Source organism: Leuciscus leuciscus (genome assembly GCF_965113295.1).
Source record: "Leuciscus leuciscus genome assembly, chromosome: 16".
In the NCBI taxonomy this organism is placed as follows: Eukaryota; Metazoa; Chordata; class Actinopteri; order Cypriniformes; family Leuciscidae; genus Leuciscus; species Leuciscus leuciscus.
This window is the reverse complement of record NC_138740.1, coordinates 2,736,252-2,762,709: the sequence shown is the minus strand read 5'-3', so window position 1 is coordinate 2,762,709 and position 26,458 is coordinate 2,736,252. Positions and strand designations below refer to the sequence as shown.

The following is a 26,458-nucleotide window of genomic DNA, read 5'->3' as shown; positions in this document are numbered from 1 at the left end:
CACCGTAGTTCTAATGTGTGTACTAAGTTGCTAAAATGCCAAAGAGTACAGATACGATTTTAAGCGGTTCTTAAAAACATTAAGAGTCAAGGAAGATCTAACATCCAATGGCAGATTACTCCCAATCTTGGACCAGCGACAGAGAAAGCACAGTCGCCCTTAAATTTGAGACGCACACAAGGATGTTTGATGATCTTAGTCTTACGCCTGAAATGTAGGGCTTAATAAGCTCAGCTAAGTATTCTGGCGCCATTCAGTGAAGTGCCTTAAAAACATATATCAGAATCTATACTGTATCCTAAAATGTAATGGTAGCCAACCTAAAAAGATAACAAGGGAATAACATGATCCGTTTCCCCAGCATTCATTAATAACCTTGCAGCAGCAAGTGGGCAATGTGTGTTTGAGAGGTCCCAACATATAAAGTGCACTACAATAATCTAGACGGGAAAAAATATAAGAGTGGACAACTTTTTCCAGGTCGCTAGCTGAGAGAATTGGTTTCAATTTGGCAATTGCTTTTACATAGAAGAAGGAATTATGAACCACCATCTTTATCTGTCGATCAGATATGACAGATGAGTCAAAAAACACTGCAAGGTAACTTCTCAGAGTAGCTTGAGTTAATGTTGTAGTCTTAAAGGTAAAAAGAAGCAGAGATAAAAGTCTGGAGTCTCACAAAATTGATGACTCAAATGATCAAATTTATAGTAAAATATCCTATTATAAGCTGTTACATTTGTCAAAAGTGTAGGCTACTGTTATGATAGTTTGATTATAAAGTATTTTTGAGACTATAGACTATATAGAGTCTCTGGGTTACCGTGTGACCTGATTCCCTTAGAAGGGAATGAGAGGCTGCATTATGGCGTTGACACCATGGGAATAGCTTCAGCACATGCCGGTGTCTGAAGCATGTGTGAAATCACACCAATCATATTAGCTGATTGAGGTCAGGTGACAAAGTGTAGTATCAAGACCATAAAAGGGCACCAATTTCAAGGATTCCCAAGATCTTAATTGTATGAAGAAGCCGTGCAGGCAAACGTGAAGTATTACAACGCGACGCAGCATCTCATTCCCTTCTCAATGAACCAGGTTACATAAGTAACCCACAGGCGTTCCCTTTCGAGGGAACTCAACTCTGTGTCATGGCGTTGATGCTATGGGAACGTTAATACCCACGCTGTCATACTGAGCAAATCCCTGACCAAATGATGTTTGCATATGCACAAACCCGGTGGCCCACTGAACAGATTGACCCAGAAAGATTTCAGAGCCTGAGATTGACTTCATGTCCAAACTGTAAGCCTTATTTATAAATGTGTGTGGAAAGGTTCAGCCTGCCGCAAAATAAAACTTATGGCCACTGAAGAAGGATTTACCCAGAAGGACCTGAGATCCTGGGGTTGAATCCATATCCAAACTGTAGACTGATATTACTTAACTGCATGAACTGAATTATCTTAGAGCTGTGCATTTGTTGACACATGGACATTACTTTGACAGTCACCTCTGATAACAGATTACTCTAAATTGTAATGTAGAAACTGTCTTCTGTTAGACTAAACTATATGTATTGTGAAAAGCGTTATACAAATAAATGTGAATTGAATTAAATTGTATTAACAATCCAAAGTGGCAGAAACAGTTGATCAGATTCTCACCAGTCTTCCTGAGTGGTCAATGTGAATCCCTAGTGCCCTGATTTGACTTAAGAGGTGAAGCTTCTCCTGCTCCAGCAAGTCAAATGGCAGAGAGGAGAAGGCTTGAAAAATGACCGGATGAACAATCGAGAAAGGCACCTTTGGGACGTAACCTGGCCTCGGGTCCGATGTAACTTTGACCAGTCTAGGGGCAAAATCGAAGCAGGGGGAGACAACTGAGAGGACTTGCAAATCTTCCACTCTATTAAGCTAAGTTAATTCCAGCGACAGAGCCACCTTGAGAGTCAGAAACATTTCCAAGCTGACTCCAAGGGCTCAAACCAAGACTCAATAAACCTTCCAGGGGTACAGAAAGATTTCAAGAAGGAACTCGCTGTCTGCAGATAGGCCTCAGCCATCTGTTACCAGAAAAAGAATTAGATACTAGGTGATGCTTCCTCACAGAAGCTCCATCAATGTGGAAGTGAAAAGCTGAACGGGGGCCATTTACAGCTTTCTTAGGAGTAGCAGGTGATTGTCCTGCTGGAAGACGCTCCAGGAAGAACTCCAGCACTGCACTAACTTGGCAGTGGACTGGGTCAACGTGGTGCGGAGCGCACCACAGTGCAAGAGATGCTACCTCAGGGCATACAGTTTCCTTGTGTAGAAATCTGGTACAGCTTGCAAATCTCGGGCCGGGGTAGAGAATCGGCCCGTGCCTGAGACAGAAGGCCAGTCCTCGTCAGAATCTCAGAAGGAAAGCGTTCCAGGAGAGACCAAATTTAAATGCACTGGGAAGAGACGGATGAAACGTGAAACCACATGCCCTTTTGGTCTTTATGATGCACTACGCTTCATCACCTGACCTCCGTTGGCTAATAGGATTGGCATGATTTCAGACACTGGGGCACGCCTGTTCAGTGTCAACACCATGCGTTGAGTTCGTTCGAAAGGGAACTGGCTATTTGAAACTGTATTTTGAATGAATCCCTTTTCTTTCCATGACACATTGACATTACAGTACAGAATGGCTTTTTTGGCATTATCCTGAACATACAAGCATTAATTTCATGTGTCATTGAACGGAAGAGAGGCTTTAGGAAGCTTGTGTAACCGTCACATCATTTGCATTTCACGGCAAAAAGGAGTCCTTCACATAACAGTCAGTCTACATGCTTTCACAGACAACCTAGGAATACAGTGAAGGCCTGGTTTTTTAAGTTTTGTTACAAGCTGTTGGCAATTAAAAAACGAGTAATACTGTACATGAAAATTCTTACACATAGCCCCTTTAAAATCAGCCATAGGGAGTGGAACTAAATATTCGCCCTGGACATATATTTTTGGACTGCCAGAGAATCAGGGTTAATCCAATAACCCAATCACTCAAGACCGTAGATTTTTGTTTAGAACTTGATAGAATAATTTCAATCTCTCTATTTCTGTCCCTCCACCCCAAACAGCCAGTGCCCGCTTCGAAGAGAAAGAAGCACTCATGTCCGAGCTGAAGATCTTAAATTACATTGGGCCGCATGAAAACATCGTCAATCTGCTGGGGGCATGTACTCAAGAAGGTACGTCAAAGGCATATTCTCACATTAATAAGCAGTGAAATCAGTAAGATTATCACTATAACAAAGAAAGCACTTCTTTTCATATTTAGAAAGAAACATGAATTCATCAAATTCATTGAAAGTGACTTATTGTGAAACATGTGCTCCCTTAGATATGTGAGCCACACAATAAACTATTTAATAAAGTGAACTTCAATATTTACCAATATTTTTGATTAATATTTACATTTACTTAATCAGTTAACTTTTTTTAACAGCCATAATTAGTTAACTGATAAAGGCCGCTGTCTGCTGGGTTTGTTAAAAATAGGGCCGTAAATCAACATCCAACAATAAATACTGGTGTTTTTGGCCGAAAACAAATATAAGTGATTATTAGTAACACTTTTTTTCTATAACGCCTCTAACTAAGTGTTTTTTTTATTTTTTATATGCTGTTAATCTACAACTTATTCTTGTTTAAATTAAATTCTGACACTATAGAAAGCATGATGTTTAAATGTTTTAAAAAAATTACAAGCCCCATCAGCAATTATTATGACCGCCGCTAGCGTAGCTAGCCGGTCATATAGGGATTGTCAAAGTTTTTTTTTTTTTTTTTTTTCGTCACCTTACTGAATTTTTCGTCAACGATACCAGGGACACCGAAGCACCGGGGAACATGAAATTTGGTGGGCATGTAGCCCCACTAGACTTCTAAGGAAAAATTTCGTTTGGTCCCCGGGGGCCACTCCCCCCCCGCGCTGGGCCCCCCCAAACCCCCAAAAATGCAGTTTTTCCTAAATAACTACCTGAACCGTGGCACCGAGGATGAAGAAATTTTTATGGTATGTTGGTCTACTAGACTTTTACGGAAAAATTTCGTTTGGTCCCTGGGGGCCACTTCCCCCCCCGCGCTGGGGCCCCCTTAAATTTTTCGTCAACGATACCAGGGACACCGAAACACCGGGGAACATGAAATTTGGTGGGCATGTAGCCCCACTAGACTTCTAAGGAAAAATTTCGTTTGGTCCCCGGGGGCCACTCCCCCCCCCGCGCTGGGCCCCCCCAAACCCCAAAAAATGCAGTTTTTCCTAAATAACTACCTGAACCGTGGCACCGAGGATGAAGAAATTTTTATCGTATGTTGGTCTACTAGACTTTTACGGAAAAATTTCGTTTGGTCCCCGGGGGCCACTTCCCCCCCCGCGCTGGGGCCCCCTTAAATTTTTCGTCAACGATACCAGGGACACCGAAACACCGGGGAACATGAAATTTGGTGGCCATGTAGCCCCACTAGACTTCTAAGGAAAAATTTTGTTTGGTCCCCGGGGGCCACTCCCCCCCCGCGCTGGGCCCCCCCAAACCCCAAAAAATGCAGTTTTTCCTAAATAACTACCTGAACCGTGGCACCGAGGATGAAGACATTTATATGGTATGTTGGTCTACTAGACTTTTACGGAAAAATTTCGTTTGGTCCGCGGGGGCCACTTCCCCCCCCGCGCTGGGGCCCCCGTAAATTTTTCGTCAACGATACCAGGGACACCGAAACACCGGGGAACATGAAATTTGGTGGGCATGTAGCCCCACTAGACTTCTAAGGAAAATTTTCGTTTGGTCCCCGGGGGCCACTCCACCCCCGCGCTGGGCCCCCCCAAACCCCAAAAAATGCAGTTTTTCCTAAATAACTACCTGAACCGTGGCACCGAGGATGAAGACATTTTTGTGGTATGTTGGTCTACTAGACTTTTACGGAAAAATTTCATTTGGTCCCCGGGGGCCACTTCCCCCCCCCCCCCCGCGCTGGGGCCCCCGTACATTTTTCGTCAACCATACCAGGGACACCGAAACACCGGGGAACATGAAATTTGGTGGGCATGTAGCCCCACTAGACTTCTAAGGAAAAATTTCGTTTGGTCCCCGGGGGCCACTCCCCCCCGCGCTGGGCCCCCCCAAACCCAAAAAAATGCCGTTTTTCCTAAATAACTACCTGAACCGTGGCACCGAAGATGAAGAAATTTTTATGGTATGTTGGTCTACTAGACTTGTACGGAAAAATTTCGTTTGGTCCCCGGGGGCCACTTCCCCCCCCGCGCTGGGGCCCCCTTAAATTTTTCGTCAACGATACCAGGGACACCGAAACACCGGGGAACATGAAATTTGGTGGGCATGTAGCCCCACTAGACTTCTAAGGAAAATTTTCGTTTGGTCCCCGGGGGCCACTCCCCCCCCGCGCTGGGCCCCCCCAAACCCCAAAAAATGCAGTTTTTCCTAAATAACTACCTGAACCGTGGCACCGAGGATGAAGACATTTTTATGGTATGTTGGTCTACTAGACTTTTACGGAAAAATTTCGTTTGGTCCGCGGGGGCCACTTCCCCCCCCGCGCTGGGGCCCCCGTAAATTTTTCGTCAACGATACCAGGGACACCGAAACACCGGGGAACATGAAATTTGGTGGGCATGTAGCCCCACTAGACTTCTAAGGAAAAATTTCGTTTGGTCCTCGGGGGCCACTCCCCCCCCGCGCTGGGCCCCCCCAAACCCAAAAAAATGCAGTTTTTCCTAAATAACTACCTGAACCGTGGCACCGAGGATGAAGACATTTTTGTGGTATGTTGGTCTACTAGACTTTTACGGAAAAATTTCATTTGGTCCCCGGGGGCCACTCCCCCCCCCCCCCCCGCGCTGGGGCCCCCTTAAATTTTTCGTCAACGATACCAGGGACACCGAAACACCGGGGAACATGAAATTTGGTGGGCATGTAGCCCCACTAGACTTCTAAGGAAAAATTTCGTTTGGTCCCCGGGGGCCACTCCCCCCCCGCGCTGGGCCCCCCCAAACCCCAAAAAATGCAGTTTTTCCTAAATAACTACCTGAACCGTGGCACCGAGGATGAAGAAATTTTTATCGTATGTTGGTCTACTAGACTTTTACGGAAAAATTTCGTTTGGTCCCCGGGGGCCACTTCCCCCCCCGCGCTGGGGCCCCCTTAAATTTTTCGTCAACGATACCAGGGACACCGAAACACCGGGGAACATGAAATATGGTGGCCATGTAGCCCCACTAGACTTCTAAGGAAAAATTTTGTTTGGTCCCCGGGGGCCACTCCCCCCCCGCGCTGGGCCCCCCCAAACCCCAAAAAATGCAGTTTTTCCTAAATAACTACCTGAACCGTGGCACCGAGGATGAAGACATTTTTATGGTATGTTGGTCTACTAGACTTTTACGGAAAAATTTCGTTTGGTCCGCGGGGGCCACTTCCCCCCCCGCGCTGGGGCCCCCGTAAATTTTTCGTCAACGATACCAGGGACACCGAAACACCGGGGAACATGAAATTTGGTGGGCATGTAGCCCCACTAGACTTCTAAGGAAAAATTTCGTTTGGTCCCCGGGGGCCACTCCACCCCCGCGCTGGGCCCCCCCAAACCCAAAAAAATGCAGTTTTTCCTAAATAACTACCTGAACCGTGGCACCGAGGATGAAGAAATTTTTGTGGTATGTTGGTCTACTAGACTTTTACGGAAAAATTTCATTTGGTCCCCGGGGGCCACTTCCCCCCCCCCCCCGCGCTGGGGCCCCCGTACATTTTTCGTCAACCATACCAGGGACACCGAAACACCGGGGAACATGAAATTTGGTGGGCATGTAGCCCCACTAGACTTCTAAGGAAAAATTTTGTTTGGTCCCCGGGGGCCACTCCCCCCCGCGCTGGGCCCCCCCAAACCCAAAAAAATGCCGTTTTTCCTAAATAACTACCTGAACCGTGGCACCGAAGATGAAGAAATTTTTATGGTATGTTGGTCTACTAGACTTTTACGGAAAAATTTCGTTTGGTCCCCGGGGGCCACTTCCCCCCCCGCGCTGGGGCCCCCTTAAATTTTTCGTCAACGATACCAGGGACACCGAAACACCGGGGAACATGAAATTTGGTGGGCATGTAGCCCCACTAGACTTCTAAGGAAAAATTTCGTTTGGTCCCCGGGGGCCACTCCCCCCCCGCGCTGGGCCCCCCCAAACCCAAAAAAATGCAGTTTTTCCTAAATAACTACCTGAACCGTGGCACCGAGGATGAAGAAATTTTTATGGTATGTTGGTCTACTAGACTTTTACGGAAAAATTTCGTTTGGTCCCTGGGGGCCACTTCCCCCCCCGCGCTGGGGCCCCCTTAAATTTTTCGTCAACGATACCAGGGACACCGAAACACCGGGGAACATGAAATTTGGTGGGCATGTAGCCCCACTAGACTTCTAAGGAAAAATTTTGTTTGGTCCTCGGGGGCCACTCCCCCCCCGCGCTGGGCCCCCCCAAACCCAAAAAAATGCAGTTTTTCCTAAATAACTACCTGAACCGTGGCACCGAGGATGAAGAAATTTTTGTGGTATGTTGGTCTACTAGACTTTTACGGAAAAATTTCATTTGGTCCCCGGGGGCCACTCCCCCCCCGCGCTGGGCCCCCCCAAACCCCAAAAAATGCAGTTTTTCCTAAATAACTACCTGAACCGTGGCACCGAGGATGAAGAAATTTTTATGGTATGTTGGTCTACTAGACTTTTAGGGAAAAATTTCGTTTGGTCCCCGGGGGCCACTTCCCCCCCCTGCGCTGGGGCCCCCGTAAATTTTTCGTCAACGATACCAGGGACACCGAAACACCGGGGAACATGAAATTTGGTGGGCATGTAGCCCCACTAGACTTCTACGGAAAAATTTCGTTTGGTCCCCGGGGGCCACTCCCCCCCCCCCCCCCCCCCCCCGCGCTGGGCCCCCCCAAACCCCAGAAAATGCAGTTTTTCCTAAATAACTACCTGAACCGTGGCACCGAGGATGAAGAAATTTTTATGGCACATCAACCTAGCCCATAATCACTCATTTGTGATTTGCGCCCCTCCCATAAAAAATGAAAATGCAATATTATTCTGCTTTAATCGCCCCTATCTTCAGTGGAGATGTTCAGAACTGCACCATATTTCATGTGTATGATTAACTTGACAACCTCTGGGGGTATCCTCTGCTAAGTTTTGTAGAATTTCATCCATGGGGGGGTATAAAATAAATTCATTTATGTGCACATTTAGTGACTGTACACTCATCGGCCTGTAGATGGTGCTGTTGAGCGAAGGGTTGCTGGTTTAGGATGATACTGTCACACACACACATGCAGGAATACAAACAAACGCAAGCATGCACACACACTGACATCCACACGCACAGACACACACCCATACACACACATACAAATCCACATGCACAGACACACACACACACAAACACACACGCGCACACTTGTACGCACACATACATACACGCACAGACACACACACACACACACACAGACACACACATACACAAATACACACACATACACACACACACACACACACACACACACACACACACACACACACACACACACACACACACACACACACACACACACACACACACACACACACACACACAGACAGACATGCACATACTATTACTTTTTTTAGGTATATACATAAACACGCAATACAGCCAAATTACTCCACGTCATTTATTTTTGTGGAAAGCCAGTGCAGGCCTGAGCGGCGGTCATATTTTGTACCGCGATGCGGTACATCTAGTTATTATTTTTTTTTAAAGATGGGGGACAATATTCTATACAACAAACAAGTTTGAAAAACGACATATTTATTTTACATGTGTGTTGAAAAACATTACAGAAATACTTGACACATAGCACTATACATTTAAAACTAATTACCTAAATTGTATTTTACATTACGTAAGTTAAGAGCATTGGACCAAGCAGTGCACGATGCCTTCTAAACTGATTAATTGAATTATTTGTTGCCCATTCACATTATTAGACTTGTAAACAATGTCGTTTTGAAGTTTTGCCACGTTATATTCTGGTCAAATAGCATGATGAGGGAGATATATTCAGATATTCTTTAATTAATAATACAAAATCACTTATAACACAGGAATACGTAGGAGATTTATCCAGACTGTACATAAACATTAACGAGAACCAAATGAAACACAGGGCTTAAATACATAGGGAATCAAAGAGAAACAAAGCAGGTGCGTGGAATTAGGAACTATGGAAACTAATTACAAACGGGGAAACTAACTAAATGTCACGGTGTGGGTTTTGTGTCTTGTTCTTGTCTGTCATGTGTTCCCCCGTCTTTGCATGTTTAGCTGTCTCCTGTTATGTTGATTAGTCTTCCCAGGTGTTTATTATTTACCACACCCCCTTGTTATCTTGTTTAGCTTGGTTGTCTGTGTATTTAAGCCCTGTGTTTTAGTTCAGTCTTGGTGAGTTATTGATGTTGTGAGGTTGCATGTTCTGTGTTCTGTTCTGAAGTCTGAGTTTATGTCAAAGTTCTAGTTAATTTAATAAAAACACCGTTGCACTTGGATCCTGCTTCTTGCTTCCTGCTCTGCATCGTAACACTAAAGGAACTTTTTCTCTCCTTTTTGGCCTTCCATTCACACTGAGACGGCGTTTTTAGCTACAAAGCTTTTTGAAAACGCTCTCCAAAGTGGATAAATTTAAAAACGCTGTTTTCACGTTGTAGTGTTGACTGTAAAAACAGAGGTATTTTAAAACGATGATGTAAGTTTAGTCATGTGACACATTTGTACCAATAGATATTCATGTTTATGTTGGTTTTGTGCCTGTTATGTGCTATTCACTTTCACACAGTTGCTAAGATATGTTACTTTACACACTCTTCATATCACAGTCCTGCAAAGATGACAGAAAACTCACTCGCATTTGCTGTCCTGCGATAAAACATGAGAGTTTTAGCGTTTTAGACCAAACATATAATGGTGAGTGAGAGCGACCTGGACGCTTCAGTGAACGCTGAGATATTTAGCTAAATAAAATAATATCGGCAGAAGAATTGCGTGATGTCTTATGTCTGTATCATCTCAGTGAGCTTTCATGAGGGTTTACACATGTGCTGTAAGGTGAATTTAGCGTTTTCCAACATTTCAGTGTAGATGAGAAACTTTTGGAAAACGCTTGAAAACGCTAGTGTGGACGGAGAGCGTTTTTTAACAAAAACGTAGTTTTCAAATCTATCCGGATTAATATAGACATATAGCCTCAGGCATACAGGAACAGAGCAAACAGAGTGAAAATGTAACCAAAACAGAACAGAAAATACACGATACAGGTTTGTGGTGCTCTGCATTGTAATTTTGCAGCCAGTTTTTTTCATTTTTCAGCATTAAACGTCATCTGTGCAATCACAATACTGGTTATAAAAAAAAATCAGTAGTGTATTAGTTGTAAAAAGATCAGTGTCGGTTGATGTCTGATTTGACTTTGATCTGATATAGGACCGATGCTGATGATCACGGAGTACTGCTGTCACGGTGACCTCCTCAACTTCTTGCGTCAACGAGCAGAAACATTTGCAAACACTTTTCTTGGTCTTCAAGGTTTCCCAGAGGATTCAAACCTCTACAAGAATGTGACCGTTCAAAATAACCGTTCTGCGAGGTATGTTCATGTCAGTGTCATAATAATGGAAGGCTTGCCTTGTACCACCACTTCTTTTTTAGCAACTGTGATCAATGCTATGTTATTACATTTCCAAGTATTATTAAAGCATTCTTCTTCCTACCCGGCTGGAAAAACAAAAGCACATGAAGGTGGTCAGGCACTTTTTGATGCAAGGTGGTTTTAGATTGATTGTCATGAGGGAACTATACCGATTTAAAACTTGTAGATATTGCTGTGACCAAGGCTACGTTCACACTGTCAGTCCAAATCCGATTATTTGTGTATCCGATCTAAAACTATAGATGTCCACAGTGTATCGCAACTGTTCAGATCTGATTTGTGTGTCCATGCCACTCTTTCGTTTTCTGGAATCTGCATTGGTTTCTACCCAGACAGCAACATAGTGTTTGCCCAGATCCAGCCCACATCTGGGACACATGGATTACACAAGTTAATAGGAAACCTGTAAGCAGGTGGGTACAGACTCCAGAGCGATGTCAGACTAGCAGGTGATCAGAGCCGGACGGCAGCTCAGACAAACCCAGTATTGAGCCCCACCCAAAAAAAAATATCTTGAGGAGCTCCCGGTGTCGATGGGATGGACTCTGGACGGGGTCAGAAACTGGAGCTCACTGGACTCTGAAGGAGGATGGAGACTGGACATTCAGGCACGGCGGCGGCCATCTTGCACGAGGGCTCAGGCGCGGTGGTGGCCATACTGGACGAGGGCTCAGACGCAGTGGCGGCCATCTTGGACGAGGGCTCAGGCGCGGCACTGATCTTGGGACGAGGCTCTGGAAGGGAGGTCTCAGCAGGACGAGAGTCTGGAAGGGAGGCGGAAAGGGAATCCGAATCTGCTTCTCCTCTGGTGTAGGACAATCCACAGGATGCTGTCGATGTATTCCCTCAAGGAACACATGGTGGCAATAGATGGAAAATGCCTGAAGAGTGGATCGTCCAGACCCTTCCAAAAGCAGGATTTGAGGGTTGGCTCTTTCCAGGACACCTGGTAAACGAGGTGGAGGAATTCCCCTACGTAAGTCTCAATCGGGCGGTGGTCCTGGGAGATGGCAAGAAGCAGATGGACCGGATCTGGGGTACTGAGGAGGATGCCCATATTGTTGTCTGTCAGTAATAGGTCCGGTCTTCTGTTATGGAAGCAGACTCTTCATGTGAATTTTGGCCATTCACACTTGCTAAATCTGATCGGATTTCAATTGGGTATGCACAAATAATCGGATTTGGACTGTGAACATAGTCTAAATGTGCTGTGGCTGTGGTGTCTCTTCTATTGTCAAACATGTACACCTTTCTCTTTTAGGAACACTTGTCATGGCCCAGAGAGCTTTAACGACGCACAATCAACACAGACGTCAAAAGACCTTTGTCATGGTAAAGTATAAAGTAAAGCAGACCAAATGTTCTGTAATGGGAAAAATTGGGCATCCTTATCATTTTGGACTTTTCCAACAGAATCTTGCAATGAAGGAGGGGAGGACGTGTGGTCATTGGATAGTACTGATTTGCTGAAGTTCTCCTTTCAAGTGGCACAGGGAATGGAATTCCTAGCCTCCAAAAATGTAATATTTCTCAGTTATATGTTACATATATGTGTGTCAAAATGTGGAAGAATTATTTTTTTATTTTTTTTATATCCCTGCTGCTTGTTATATAATGTAAATGAACAGGTACTGGGGCTGCTGAGCTACACAATAACAAAAAAGTATAGCATATAAAATCAGATCTGAGGGCAAAATGGGGAACTGATATGAGGAAGTTCTATGCACTACTTATAATGTTGCTTTTTAAAGATTTTTTGTTGTTGTTGTTTTCATTTTGGAAATGTGACTGACATAGTCAAATTTTTAATATAGAAAAGAGTTGAACAAAGGTGATTGTCATGGAACTAAGTAATAATACAGTGCAGAATTTAAATTTTTGAACTATTTCTTTTTAGATGCCAAACTGCACAGTAAGACTAATTATGTGAGAAGTAAATTATTATTTTTTTTTTTTGTACACTGTAATTTTATAATGCTGTTTATGATCAGTGTATTCACAGAGATTTGGCTGCACGGAACGTTCTTGTGTCTGACCGCAACATTGTGAAGATCTGTGATTTTGGCCTTGCACGAGACATCATGAATGACATGAATTATGTAGTGAAGGGAAATGTAAGTTATTTTTTTCTTTTATTATGAACAATTCAGCATTTTCGGGGCCAGATTTCTAACAGCTTGCTCCAGCACAAATCCTCTTTTGGCATTAAAAACTAGCGCTGAAAAGGCGTGGACAGGGTTATTTTTGCGGCTGACCTTATTGCATATGCATTTGTTGGAGTTTCCCTTTTAGACAGAAAATGTATGTGAGGAGAGCATTTAAATGTATCATGCAAGGTGATTTACTAAGCTTTGCGCTTGTCAATTCACTGGTATTTGTGCCATTATTCAAAGTTCCCATGTAGTCAATAATTTTATCCCTTAAAACTTTGATCAGCAAAATTATATATTTAAAAGTTTTTTCCATGGAAAAAAAAACTTCATGCCTTGAAATAGCTTGAATGTAACTCGACACCCTTGCCTCATTTAGTATATCGCGGTTCTATGAATATGCAAATGAGCCCCGCCTCCACTCACTCACTCAGCTCAGAGATCCACTGGTTGACGATCACACGTTGATCTGATTGGTTACAAGGTAGTTTGTGACATCAGAAACACCAGCGATTTCAAAGCTTGTTTTTGAGACTGTCTTTGGTTCACTGCAGTTTTAAGGAGAAAATACTCAGCAATGCTGTCGACTTATGAATCTACACATGGTTTGTCTTAAAGCATATTAAAAACACCACATAGACATATAAACAACATTCAAAGCTGGATTTTCACCACAGGGCGACTTTAAAGCCCCCCCCCCAAAAAGCATGTCTCAAATCAGACACTAATTTGCTCTTCTCTTGGTAGATTGTGTTGGTCATTATGGAAATTAACCCCTGCTTGGGGTTTATGGCCCTTACCCCTTTCCCCCAACAGGAGGCCGACTTCAAAGTCTCCTCTGTCCAAGATATCACCCGCTTTTTCTCCAACTTCCATATACAACCTGTATGAACATTTAGTACCGAGACTGTCAAGATTTCTAACGATTTACTTTTTGCCGATGACTCGAGAATTCTTACTATATTAATTCTTCTTGATTTAACTGCTGCATCTCGCACAACATCTTATTAGATGGGATACACTGAAGGAATTGTTGGTACAACCATGGCTTGGTTTAAATCTTATCTCTCAGGTCACACACAATTCATGCAATTAAGGCAGTTCCGATCAAAGCCAGCCCAAATGAATACTGGTGTCCCACAGGGATCGGTCTTGGGCCCCCTGCTATTTATCATTTACCTTCTTACAATTGGTAGAATTTTCTGTTTATGTTATGCTGATTAAACCCAGCTTTACCCGTCTCTACTTCCATTCTTTCTCTGCCTTAACTTTCGTTAAGTTGACTGTCTGAAATTAATATTTTGTTCTCAAGCAATTTCCTCAAATTGAATAGCAGTAAAGACAGAAATTATCCTTGTAGGCTTAGAGAATAATGTGAAAACGTCCAATTATTTTACTGTTAGTATAGATAATTCTCTTAGTTTCCTGTTTTACATATGTTAAGTGCTTGGGTGTTATCTTCAAGAGTATTCTGTCACTTGAAACTCATATTAATAATGTTACTCAGACAGTACCTCCACAGTACCTCCACCTTTAGCATTAACCGTCTCCGTTCTTTCCTCTCAATGATGAGCACTGCCATCATGGTCCATGCTGTAAATCATTGTAAGGCTTTGCTTTATGATCTTCTTTCTAATAATTTCTGGACCTTTTTTGCTTAAACATGTCCCCTGTTCCTCAAAATTTGCAATTTTGCTCCTTACTTCTAAGGCTCTTAACACACTTGCTCCCTTTTGATTGTATGATATTCTTTCCATGTACACTTGTACTTGGATCATCTTTTACATTCAGTAGTTCTTCCTCTGATGTGTATGATTACTCTGAAGTCTCAAGCTTTAGCTACACTCTCTTACTCTCTTACTCAAGACAGTCTTTAAATCTCAAATCTTACCCTGTTAAACGGCCTTTCTGGTGACTGTATCCTTGTATTTTTCATTGTTCGTGGTGTTCTTAAGATGCACTTGTGTGTTTTAGGCCAAACTGAGGGCCTACCACCTGCCTAATATTGTGAAGGTCTCATGCATCGAAGCATGACCTCCACAAGACCTCTGAAGGTGTTCTGTGGTCTCTGGCACCAAGACTTTAGCAGCAGATCCTTTAAGTCCTGCAAGTTGCAAAGTTGGGCCTCCATGGATCGGATTTCTTGGTTTGCTAAGATCTGGGGAATTTGGAGGCCAACACTTTGAATTCTTTGTCACGTTCCTCAAACCATTCCTGAACAATTTTTGCAGTGTGGCAGGGTGCATTATCCCGCTGAAAGAGCTACTGCCATCATAGTACATCTTTGCCATGTACGTGATCTGCAACAATCTTTAGGTAGGTGGTACGTGTCAAAGTAACATTCTCATGAATGCCAGGACCTTACGTTTCCCAGCAGAACATTGTCCAGAGTATCCCACTGCTTACACCAGCCTGCCTTCTTCCGATAGTGAATCCTGCTGCCATCTTTTTCCCATGTTAATGACACACACACACACACACCCTATCATCCTGATCTAAAAGAAAACGTGATTCATCAGACCAGGCGACCTTCTTCTGATGCTCCACGGTCCAATACTCACCGTACCGTACCCCATGAAGGTGCTTTCGGTGGCGGACAGGGGTCATTATGGGCACCGAATGACCAAATTATAATAAGCAAATGTGGAAGGGAATTAATGTATATATAAAATTAATAGAAAATCATAAAACATGAATCAATTCAGCATGGATTGTGTATGTTTTATCATTGCATTTAGAGTAGCAGTTGGTAAACATAATTTCCCTTGTACCTGTCTCTGGCAAAAGTGATTTAATAAAAAAAGATATTATTGATCTGCCTGCATTGACACCATTACAGTATATGAGAACTATGAATATGAGAGTATAACACCTGTACTAGCATCCCTTCATTGGCTTCCATTCAAATTTAGGATTAAAGGGATACTCCACTTTTTTTGGGAAATAGGCTCATTTTACAACTCCCCCAGAGTTAAAGAGTTGAGTCTTACCGTTTTCGAATCCATTCAGCCGATCTCCGGGTCTGGCGGTACCACTTGTGTACTCGTGTACTAAGACCGACGGAAAATGTAAAGTTGCGATTTTCTAGGCTGATATGGCTAGGAACTATACTCTCATTCCTGCGTAATAATCAAGAAACTTTGCTGCCCTACCATGAGTCCAGCAGGCGTAATGATATGACACAGCGCCTGAAAATAGTCCCCAGCTCAGTAACTTCCAACGTGACCGGGACTCAGTTTGTCTAACCTATTAGACCTATTTTCAGGCGCTGCGTCATATCATTACGCCTGCTGGACTCATGGTACGGTAGCAAAGTTTCTTGATTATTACGCAGGAATGAGAGTATAGTTCCTAGCCATATCAGCCTAGAAAATCACAACTTTTCATTTTCCGTCGGTCTTAGTACACGATGTAACTACAGAAGAGTCAAGTTTTAAATAGGAAAAATATCGAAACTCTTTGGTCATTTTTTTGAGAGAGATGCTAATGGTCCTGTCCGATTCAATGATCTATGCCAAGCTATGCTTAAAGTGGTACCGCCAGACCCGGAGATCGGCTGAATGGATTCGAAAACGTATCTGTTTAAGTATAAGTATCCCTTTAAGTATAAGATGTTATTATTTGTTTTTAAGGGCTTAAATGGGATGGCACCAAGTTACATTAGTGAACTTCTTCAGCAACATACATCCTCTAGGCCTTTAAGATCTGCACAAAGGTTTCAGATAACCATTCCTAAGTCTCGACTTAAATCAAAAGGAGACAGGGCCTTCTCTGTTGCAGGTCCTCGTTTATGGACCAGTTTACCCCTCCATGTTAGATCTTGTGCATTTACAACATATTTAAAGACTCATCTCTTCTCTCTTGCATTTGATTGTCATTAAAAGTTTTGTAATTGTTTTATACTTTGTTTTATAATCTTAGATTATATGTGCTGGTCTGTATGTAAAGCACTTTGGCCAACGTGTGTTGTTTTTAAATGTGCTATATAAATAAATGTGATTGATTGATTGAACTGAACTGAGCTTGACGATGACATCACGGTTTTCTCCAGAGCGGCTATACTGTATATAAATGAACTAAATTAATAACTTTTTTACAACTAAAGTGAACCATCACTGAACTTACTGAAGCTTGACTATAATGCTATTTTCTTCTAGAAACAAACTTTGTTGCATTATTTTCCTGTTATCTCTGTAAAGCTGCTTTGAAACGATCTGTATTGTAAGAATCGCTATATAAATAAAGGTGACTTGACTTCTTACACTCTGTTTGACTGGTTCTACAGGCTCGGCTGCCAGTAAAATGGATGTCACCTGAAAGCATTTTTGAATGTCTTTACACAGTACAGAGCGATGTCTGGTCATATGGCGTCCTTTTGTGGGAGATCTTTTCCTTGGGTGAGTGAATTTACTTGTTCATACCTATTAAAATGTTCATTTCATGAAGGTATTTTCTTGGTATTATGGCACTTTCTTCTGTTTTTAGGTATGAGTCCTTACCCTAATGTTGTGATTGATGCACAATTCTATAAGATGATTAAAGATGGTTATCACATGCCACAACCAGATTTTGCCCCTCATGAAATGTGAGTTTATAAGCATTTGAAAAGTTTTAGAAAGACACAATAAATACTATGCAAATCTCTATAAGTGACTTGATCTTCTGTAGGTACACAATGATGAAAATGTGCTGGAGTCTGGAACCAACTCTGCGTCCCACCTTTGCCAACATCAGAGAATTTATTGCAAAGTTGCTGCCAAAGCAGTCCAGCCAGGTGAGACGTCAAAGCACATTGTTAGAACAATTTCCTTCTGGTGTAAAAGCAAACAAAATATAGCCATGTTTCTTGTATTTATCATTTTGCTGATTTTCTATTTTGACACAGTGTATAGTCTCCTGGCTAACAGAGAACGTCCTCAAAACTTTAGGCTAACATTCTGGCAAGGTTCTCTCAAGGTTATAAACAAACATTCGAAGAGGCAAACTTTCATTTAAAAGCATAATTAGAATGGAAACGCCACTTTTAAGTTTTACCGTATTTTTGTTTTAGGTTAAAATGCCTTGTGAATGGGAGTGAATGGGGCACTTCTATGATAGCATCAAAAATCACATTTTTTAACCCTTTAGAACCTGAAGCTAAAATAGGTGTTTTTCACATATTTAGATTTTTTGACTGTACAATTCTAAAACATTGTGCTCTCTTCATGTGCAAGGTGTCATCTTTTTCAGAAAAAAAATAGCTTTCAACAAATTACAGTTATTGACCATTATTGTGTGTGGTGAGTTTGTAAATAGAATTTTAATAGACAAAAATAAAAAAAACGAGAATAAATTTACTGATTTTTATTTAGAAAAAACCCCAGAAAAATCATGAACGAAAGAAACTAACACTTTAAAGTTGAAAAATGAACTACAGTATAATACATATATACAAGTCTTTTTTGTGACATTGGGTTGCACAGTTTTCATTTAGGACACTTTTTTTCATACACGCACACATACAAATGCACGCATAGGCAACACACACATACACATACACACACTATATGCTTAGATACGTGAAAGAGTAACGGCCATCCGCAAAATAGTTGATCTCCGAATGCGAATGAACTGACTCTGAATTTTAGTATTGCTTCTTGTATTAGGATCCTTTTTCAAATACAAGGTCAATATTGATTTTCACTAATGAGAAAACAACAAATTATCCGTGAATTTATATTGAACTAAGCTTTAGGAGCTTTCCATCTTTACTCTCCTCCCTGTTACGGAGATCGACTGTTTTTGACTGTCAAAATGCCGGCGGACGGAAACACATGGTGAGTTGTTCAAAATCTTTCTTTTTAGTAAACTCTGTGTACACACACACTGTTCTCAATGCTGGAGTTGATACTTCCAGCACAGTTTCATGTTGTGTCGAGTCTTCTTAGTGTTTTAAAAATAGTGATTTTTGATGCTATCATAGTCGTGCCCCATTCACTCCCATTCACAAGGCATTTAACCTAAAACGAAAATACGGTCAAACTCAAAAGTGGCGTTTCCATTCTTATTATGCTTTTAAACGAAAGTTTGCCTCGAGTAGATTAACAAAAAGAGCCTAGGTTGCATTTTGGCGAGAGTTCCCCTTTAAGTTCACATAGGGTTAGCTTAAAAATATAACTTACACTCTAAAAAAGTTGTTTAGATTGTTTCAACCCAAATTTGGGTCAAATATGGACAAACCCAGCCGTGTCCCTGCTTCTGCCTGTCGAGTCTTCTCCCTCTCTTGACTCCGCCATGGGCCTGTGTCCTGGTTTTCCTGGTGGCTATTTCCTAAAACAACCCTAAACGACTAACTAATAGACCCTCAACTAATGGGCCTACCAAGGTGAATGGGACTTTGAAGCAACCAAAAGAAATAATGTCAGGAGATCAGAAGAATGCTTTTTTTATTAGTTTGTAGTTAATTTACACTCCAGCATGATCAAAATATACATAATGAAGGTAAAAGTATTGAGCACACTGATCTATGCACACTTGAACAGTCATGCACTTTTGTGCCATTCCTGGACACTTTCTGTTCAAACTATAGACACAAGTAAACCAAAACTGAGATCTCTAAGGTGCCATGCGCTCAAGAAAACACTGCCCCACTATCAGTATTCAGTAATAGTGCTCACCTTCACCATGTTCATGTAGAATATCAGTCCAGTGTATTGAACAGATTGCTGGTGTTGGTACAGAGATCTCAGAGAATATAAGTTTGAAGACACTCATGTGAGAGTTTGAATTTGGTCACTGGAAGAAAAGAAAAAAAGATTGTGAAATCAGGAGCAAATATGTTTATTACATTTACGATTACGGTAACACTTTACATTAAGTAAAGTGATTATAAATATGTATATTAATAACTAATAACATATACAAATGCATTATAAATCAGTGATAAACAGTTATAACTGCATGAATAAAAAGGGTGACTTTAAAACAATACCTGCCATATAGCGAGCGATTTTTAACTCACGTGTAATAAATGCTTAATAAATATATTTATTTATACTTAGGGTCAGATTTACTAACAGCTTGAGCCAGCGGAAACCGTCTTTTGCCGTTAAAAACCTACTGTCAGGATTTACCAAAGACACGCAGTGAAGAGTTAGAGCTGAAAGGCGTGGGCCTTTTATTTAAGGCTGATCTTATTACATATGCATTAGTTGGAGTTTCCCTTTCAGAGGCAAAGTTAATGTGAGGAGAGTATTTAAATTAATCATGCAAGGTGATTTAGTATAAGGTTTGCGCTCATTAATGTTCTGGTGTTTACGCCATTATTCTTTAATGTGCGTGTCATCAGTCGATCACGCACAGAACTTTTCCTCTCCCATCGGCGCTGGTTTGAAACTGCGCTCTCACCCTGTTTAGTAAATCTGGCCCTTATTTCACTCAAAACCAGATTCCTGTTTTATTTCATGATGCAGCAAAAATAGTGAGACTTATAGTGAGACTAAAGGGTGTTGTATTTGTGGGTTTCTCAGAAATATCTCATGACACATGTCACTTTTTTGATTATGTTGCTCACCAGAAACCACTCTGTGTCTTACACACGATACTCCACAAAAAGGTTGTGATTCCAAACCACAACAATATAAAAAAGGATTTCTTTTGTTGATCAAGATGAAAGTCTCAAACTTTACTTTAAAAAAGATAAGAGCACAACAATAATTATATATATATATATATATATATATATGAAGAGTTCAGATGCAAAAGCCTCTAAGTGCCATCTGAAATTTTCTTCTAGAATGATCATTTTTATCAAGCTTGTATGTTTAAGTTCAGTCATTTCACTTAAATGCAAATGAAAATTACTTATTATATTTTGCGTGTTTATGAATGAACGGCTCGTTTTAAAATCTTCCCGGTCGACTGACATTTGTTAAGTCATCTGCTTTAAACATTACAGTCCTCATGATAACTTTCGTTAACTTTACATCAAGTAAATCCACTTCAAAAGCGAATTACTCCTGGACAGCAGCGCCATAGAGATATACAGAGCGACCGCAAAACCAGAAGTTAGAAGACAATATTCTAAAGATGGCAACGCTCTTGTTTCTCTGGCGCATAAGGTCTATAGGTTATTCATGTGTTTGTACGGTTGCTAGGGTACTCTTTATGGTTACTAGGGTTTGGTTGTACAGTTTATGGGTTGATATTTAAAGACTGTTTGCCAGTCTGAGTCTGAAAGTTGTTACGTCACTACTTATTGGCTACTTCATAGGCCGAGTCAAAAGAGCCCAAACCCCAAGTCTCTCTGACCTTCTGATCCAAAGATATGATCTTACTAATTTTGTGCCAATTTTAAGTCTATGGAACTTTTTTTCGCCCGCCGGACGAACATCGTACACCCGATCGCTTAGAAAAGTCGGTAACACTTTATAATAACACCACGCTACTAATCATTAGTTAAGCATTAGTAAACCGTTAATTCATAATTTATAAAGCATTAATAGACATTAATAAGCAGTTTATGAATACAGCTATAAATGCTGTATTCTTGATTTATAAGCATATCTATAATGTGTTTAATAATTGTAATTTCATACTTTAAAAATGATCAATTTATCATGTCTAAATGAAGTATTGCATTATTGACAAACCAGTTATTTAGGAGTTGTCAGTGGTTCATAAGATCACTTAGAAAGTGTGAGTAAATGATTAATAAACTGTTTAAATGCATCTTATTATTCAGACATATAGTAATAGTTACTTAGTGTGTTAATAAATGGTTTATTAACATGTATTTCTACTGTAATTCATTATTAATTCAGGTAGTTATAAAGCATTTAGTAGTGGTCAGTTCACTATGTGTGTGAGCTCATCTAAAGTGAGGACTAGTTATGCTTTGTAAAGCGTTTATAAAGGAGATTTAAAGGCTGTTTAATATTTCTATGTTCTGTATCACTGTGTGTGTGTTTGTTTCCTTTTTCTGTTTAGAAGATACTGACTCTTTAAATCTCCTTTATAAACGCCTAACAAGGCATAACTAGTCCTCACTTTAGATGAGCTCACACACATAGTGAACTGACCTCTAGTAAATGCTTTATAACTCCTGAATCTACTACATTTACTTACACTTTCTAAGTGATCTTATGAACCACTGACAACTCCTAAACAACTGGTTTGTAAATAATGCTATACTTCATTTAGAAATGATAAATTGATCATTAATAAAGTATGAAAATACAATTATTAAACACATTATAGATATGCTTCTAGCATGTATAGCTGTATTCATAAATTTATGTCTATTAATGCTTTATAAATGATGAATTAACTGTTTACTACAGCGGGCACCTTGATATCAATTTGACGTCAAAAGTTAGTCAAGACTTGATCAAGATACTGCATATCATTTTAAGGTCAGTTTGAAAGGCAATGTCTTCCAGTGGTAATTAAGTGAAAAGATAAGGTTAATACCCACACTGAAACTGGTTTATGTATATGCAGGTCAATATGTTTGACATTCAGTTTACATCAAATCAATGTCATGGATTGGTTTTGATGTCAATTTGATTTGCATATTTGACAATTTTTTGACGTTGATTTTGACATCAATTTGATGTCTTTTCAACATCAATTGCCCACTGATTAATAGCGTGCAGTTATTATAAAGTGTTACCGAAAAGTCATAGCACACATCTCCGATAAACCGGTCGATTTGACACCTCACCTCATGGGTCTACGACAAGCGGTGCGGGAGGAGTAGCGTGCCGAAGTTTAAGTATGAGCAATAACAATTGTAGTGCCTTGCCTATAACCTGTGGAAGTCCAACTTAATGTAAAGTGCCATATTTATATTTTTTCATATTTCTGTCACCAAATATATAGGCACAATCTGCCTATATATTTCAAATTTCAATATGTTTCACTCAGTTTCACACATTTCAGTCTGGCAACATAGTTTGGCAAAAGCCCAACTAGTATATGTTCTTTGAAAACATATGGAAATCGCTGAAAGAGGAAACATTTCGATTGCTAAAGGAAACACTAATCAGCATAATGGTGACTTCAAATTACATTTTCAACATATTTAGTAACACATCAACACTGACTAGAGCCAAACATCTGTTAATTCTAATTCAAATAAAGAAGAACTTAGAACTTTAGACATGAAATAAATAAAATCAGACTGTATTGTAATAAGTGGAGATGGTAATGCTGAGTTGGAGTTGTTTAATCATCATCTGAGAGATTTAATGTGTTCTTTAATGTGCAGTCGACTGTTGTTCTGTTCTTCTTGTTCCTCGGTGATTCTGCTTGTTAACAGCAGGTGTTCATCACTAATGGTCAATCATAACTTAATTATCTCAGTAACTCCATGTTACTTTTTACACTCTGTAGATTGGACCCATTTAGAATAGTGTTAATTTAACACTAAGGATTTTGCTGTGTATCACGTCACTAAAACATTCTCTATGGGATTTATGTGCTATTGGAAATCTCCTGCTTCTACAGTCGTGATTACGAGCTCATCGCTTTTAAGTGCTTCGTTGTCATTAAGAACATGAGTCATGGAGGACAACATGCCTATTTACTGGGAAAATCTTATTAAAACCAAAATGATATTTAGCATCCCATTCATTGAAAACCATATAAACATTCATTACGATATCTATAGATAGTCCGCTTGCTGATGATTCTGCCCAGGACATAGATTCAAGTTGCATTTCTTGATGCGGCAGCAGACTATGCTAAATGACAGTATCATGCTGGTTTCTCATGAGGACTCGAAGGTCACACACAGTCAACAGAGGTTTCCTGCCCTGCCCTTCCCCTTTGCATTTTACAAAAAGTGGCACACAAATTGCAAAACTCAGTAATTACATAAATTGTTTTGGTCCTCTTAAAAAGAACTGAATGTGCTTACTACACAACATTTTTTTGTTAATTAATACAACCCTAAAAATTAACATTTCACAGCACGTAAACTGTCCCAATGAATTACTTTAACAATTGTTTTACCAAGAGGATCATAAACAAACATAGAGGAATAGGAGAGGACTCTGCAAACTTTTCACTTTGATTTTTTTTTCTGGGCCATATCAGCAATGCCTCCATCACACATGCATTTCAAAATGCTGCTCACAGTATATATATATATATATATATATATATATATACACTACCGTTCAAAAGTTTGGGGTCAGTAAGATTTTTTAATGTTTTTAAAAGAAGTCTCTTCTGCTCACCAAGGCTGCATTTATTTGATCAAAAAACCCTGTAATATTGTGAAATATTATGACAATTCAAAATGACTGTTTTCTATTTTAATATATTTTAAACTGTAATTTATTCCTGTGATCAAAGCTGAATTTTCAGCATCATTACTCCAGTCTTCAGTGTCACATGATCCTTCAGAAATCACTCTAATATGATGATTTGATGCTCAAAAACATTCATTATTATTATCAGTGTTGAAAACAGTCGTGTACAATTTTTTTTCAAAATTCTTTGATGAATAGAAAGTTCAAAAGAACAGCATTTATTTAATATAGAATATTTTCTAACATTATACATGTCTTTACTGTAACTTTTGATCAGTTTAGCTCATCATTGATGAATAAAAGTATTGATTTATTTGACCCCAGTAAATTCTTACTGACCCCAAACTGTTGAACGGTAGTGTTTAATGTTACAGAAGCTTTAGATTTCAGAGTAATGCTGTTCTTTTGAACTTTCTATTCATCAAAGCATCATGAAATAAAAATGTAAAAAACTGTTTTCAAATCATCATATTAGAGTGATTTGTGAAGGATCATGTGACACTGAAGACTGCAGTAATGATGCTGAAAATTCAGCTTTGATCACAGGAATAAATTACACTTTACTGTATATTCACATAGAAAACAGCTGTTTTAAATTGGAATAATATTTCACAATATTACTGTTTTTGTTTGTATTTTAAATCAAATAAATGCAGCCTTGGTGAGCAGAAGAGACTTCTTTTAAAAACATAAAAAAATCTTACTGACCCCAAACTTTTGAACGGTAGTGTATATGTGTGTGTGTGTGTGTGTGTGTGTGTGTGTGTGTGTGTGTGTGTGTGTGTGTGTGTGTGTGTGTGTGTGTGTGTGTGTGTGTGTGTGTGTGTGTGTGTGTGTGTGTGTGTGTGTGTGTAACGGCAGCATACACTTTACTGGAAGACTTAAATTAGTTGCATTGCATATCCCTCTGGGTCTCTAAGGTTTGTGGCTCCAGCCATACAACAATAGCAATACATATTTAGCAGCAACACATAATTCAAGTGTAATGTTTAGGAAGTAAAAGCTTCTCTTCTTCAGCAGAATGATTCCATGTCTCCAGAGTTGCAGAGGCTCCTGACGGGCTCCCACGACGAGGCCCAGCCTTTAATGAGGAACAGTCTGACCTAACTGTATATACTTCAGCTTTCCACATCTAGAACTAGAGCTAACAAGACAAGTCATATTTCTATATACGGCTTTGTGTTTTGTTTTTACATTGATAACGTTGTAATATCATGCTATATGATTTTGTGATTCCTTTATAGCAGATCATTTAGTATTTCACTTTTTGAAACCCATGGCAGCTAACACTTTATCAGACATCTTTCCCACTTCTGTTTGCAAATATGTTTATTATTTCTTTGTGACATTTATTTATCTTTTTATTTTGTTCATTTTATTTTCGCTTTTTGTCACTGACTATAAACTACCGTATCAATTCATTTGTCTTTCAAACCGTAAATACATACTGTATCATACACTTTTAAGCCTTTCAAAACAAATTTGGGGGGAAAAATATGCGTGGCTCAATTATTGCTACTAAAGTTTTTTTACTAATTTTTTTAAGTAAAAGTTTTTACAGTTTTTACAGAGTAAAACATCTAAGTATATTCCTTTTCATATTGTACATTAACTTCATCTGAAGGATTAAGAGCGCAGGTGGTAAGCAGTGATTTCTTGTTTTACTTGGCCATACAGTGGATATAAAAAGGTGAATATGGTTAAGATAACCTGAAGTGTGCACTAACTGTTGTGTTGGATCTGTGGCTGTGTTGAAATAGTGTGTGTATTTGTTCTTTTATATTATGCATTTATTCTTGTATATGTTGTGTGTCCTGAGTAGGATCCTCCGTCTGTCTTCACTGGAATGGATGGCATTAGTGTAGTTTTTTCTTTGATATAAGTTATTCTGTCTTTTTTTATATTGACTATATTGGTGTTATTGTGGGCCGTGGGTTAGCCTGACGTTTATACACCCACTGGTCTTTCTACTGTGAAGCTCTCAACTTTACATGTTTTTTCCTACATCTTAATAAAACATTTATCTTTCTTTGTTTATGAAGTTATTTATTTATTTATTTATTTTTGGGCTGGGAGTAATTAAAAAAATTTTTTTATTTATTGCGACTCAACCCTGGATGCTCGTAATAACCCGAAGTGACTCTGATTAACTCCAAATAAATCTCAACTCTTCTAGTAAGATTTTTCTTACATCTTCTTGGTTGTTACTACTACTAGAGCCACAAAGCCTTTACGAAGCGTCTCAT

The 26,458-nt window shown here is 40.0% G+C and overlaps 1 protein-coding gene across 2 annotated transcripts in view; it reads left to right on the top strand.

The window, feature by feature from the left end:
- Positions 1–26,240, top strand: part of csf1rb (colony stimulating factor 1 receptor, b) — a 49,142-nt gene extending 22,902 nt beyond the window's left edge. The window contains exons 13-21 of one of the 2 annotated variants that reach the window (XM_082141251.1): positions 3,110–3,220; positions 10,540–10,702; positions 12,027–12,097; positions 12,179–12,285; positions 12,757–12,879; positions 17,201–17,312; positions 17,401–17,500; positions 17,584–17,689; positions 25,233–26,240. In XM_082141251.1, the coding sequence (XP_081997377.1) occupies positions 3,110–3,220; positions 10,540–10,702; positions 12,027–12,097; positions 12,179–12,285; positions 12,757–12,879; positions 17,201–17,312; positions 17,401–17,500; positions 17,584–17,689; positions 25,233–25,319 (980 nt within the window). In that variant the 3' untranslated portion in view covers positions 25,320–26,240. Of the gene's footprint in view, positions 1–3,109; positions 3,221–10,539; positions 10,703–12,026; positions 12,098–12,178; positions 12,286–12,756; positions 12,880–17,200; positions 17,313–17,400; positions 17,501–17,583; positions 17,690–25,229 lie in introns of both variants that reach the window. The other variant, XM_082141250.1, reaches the window with a different exon arrangement.
- Positions 26,241–26,458: the final 218 nt, after the last annotated feature.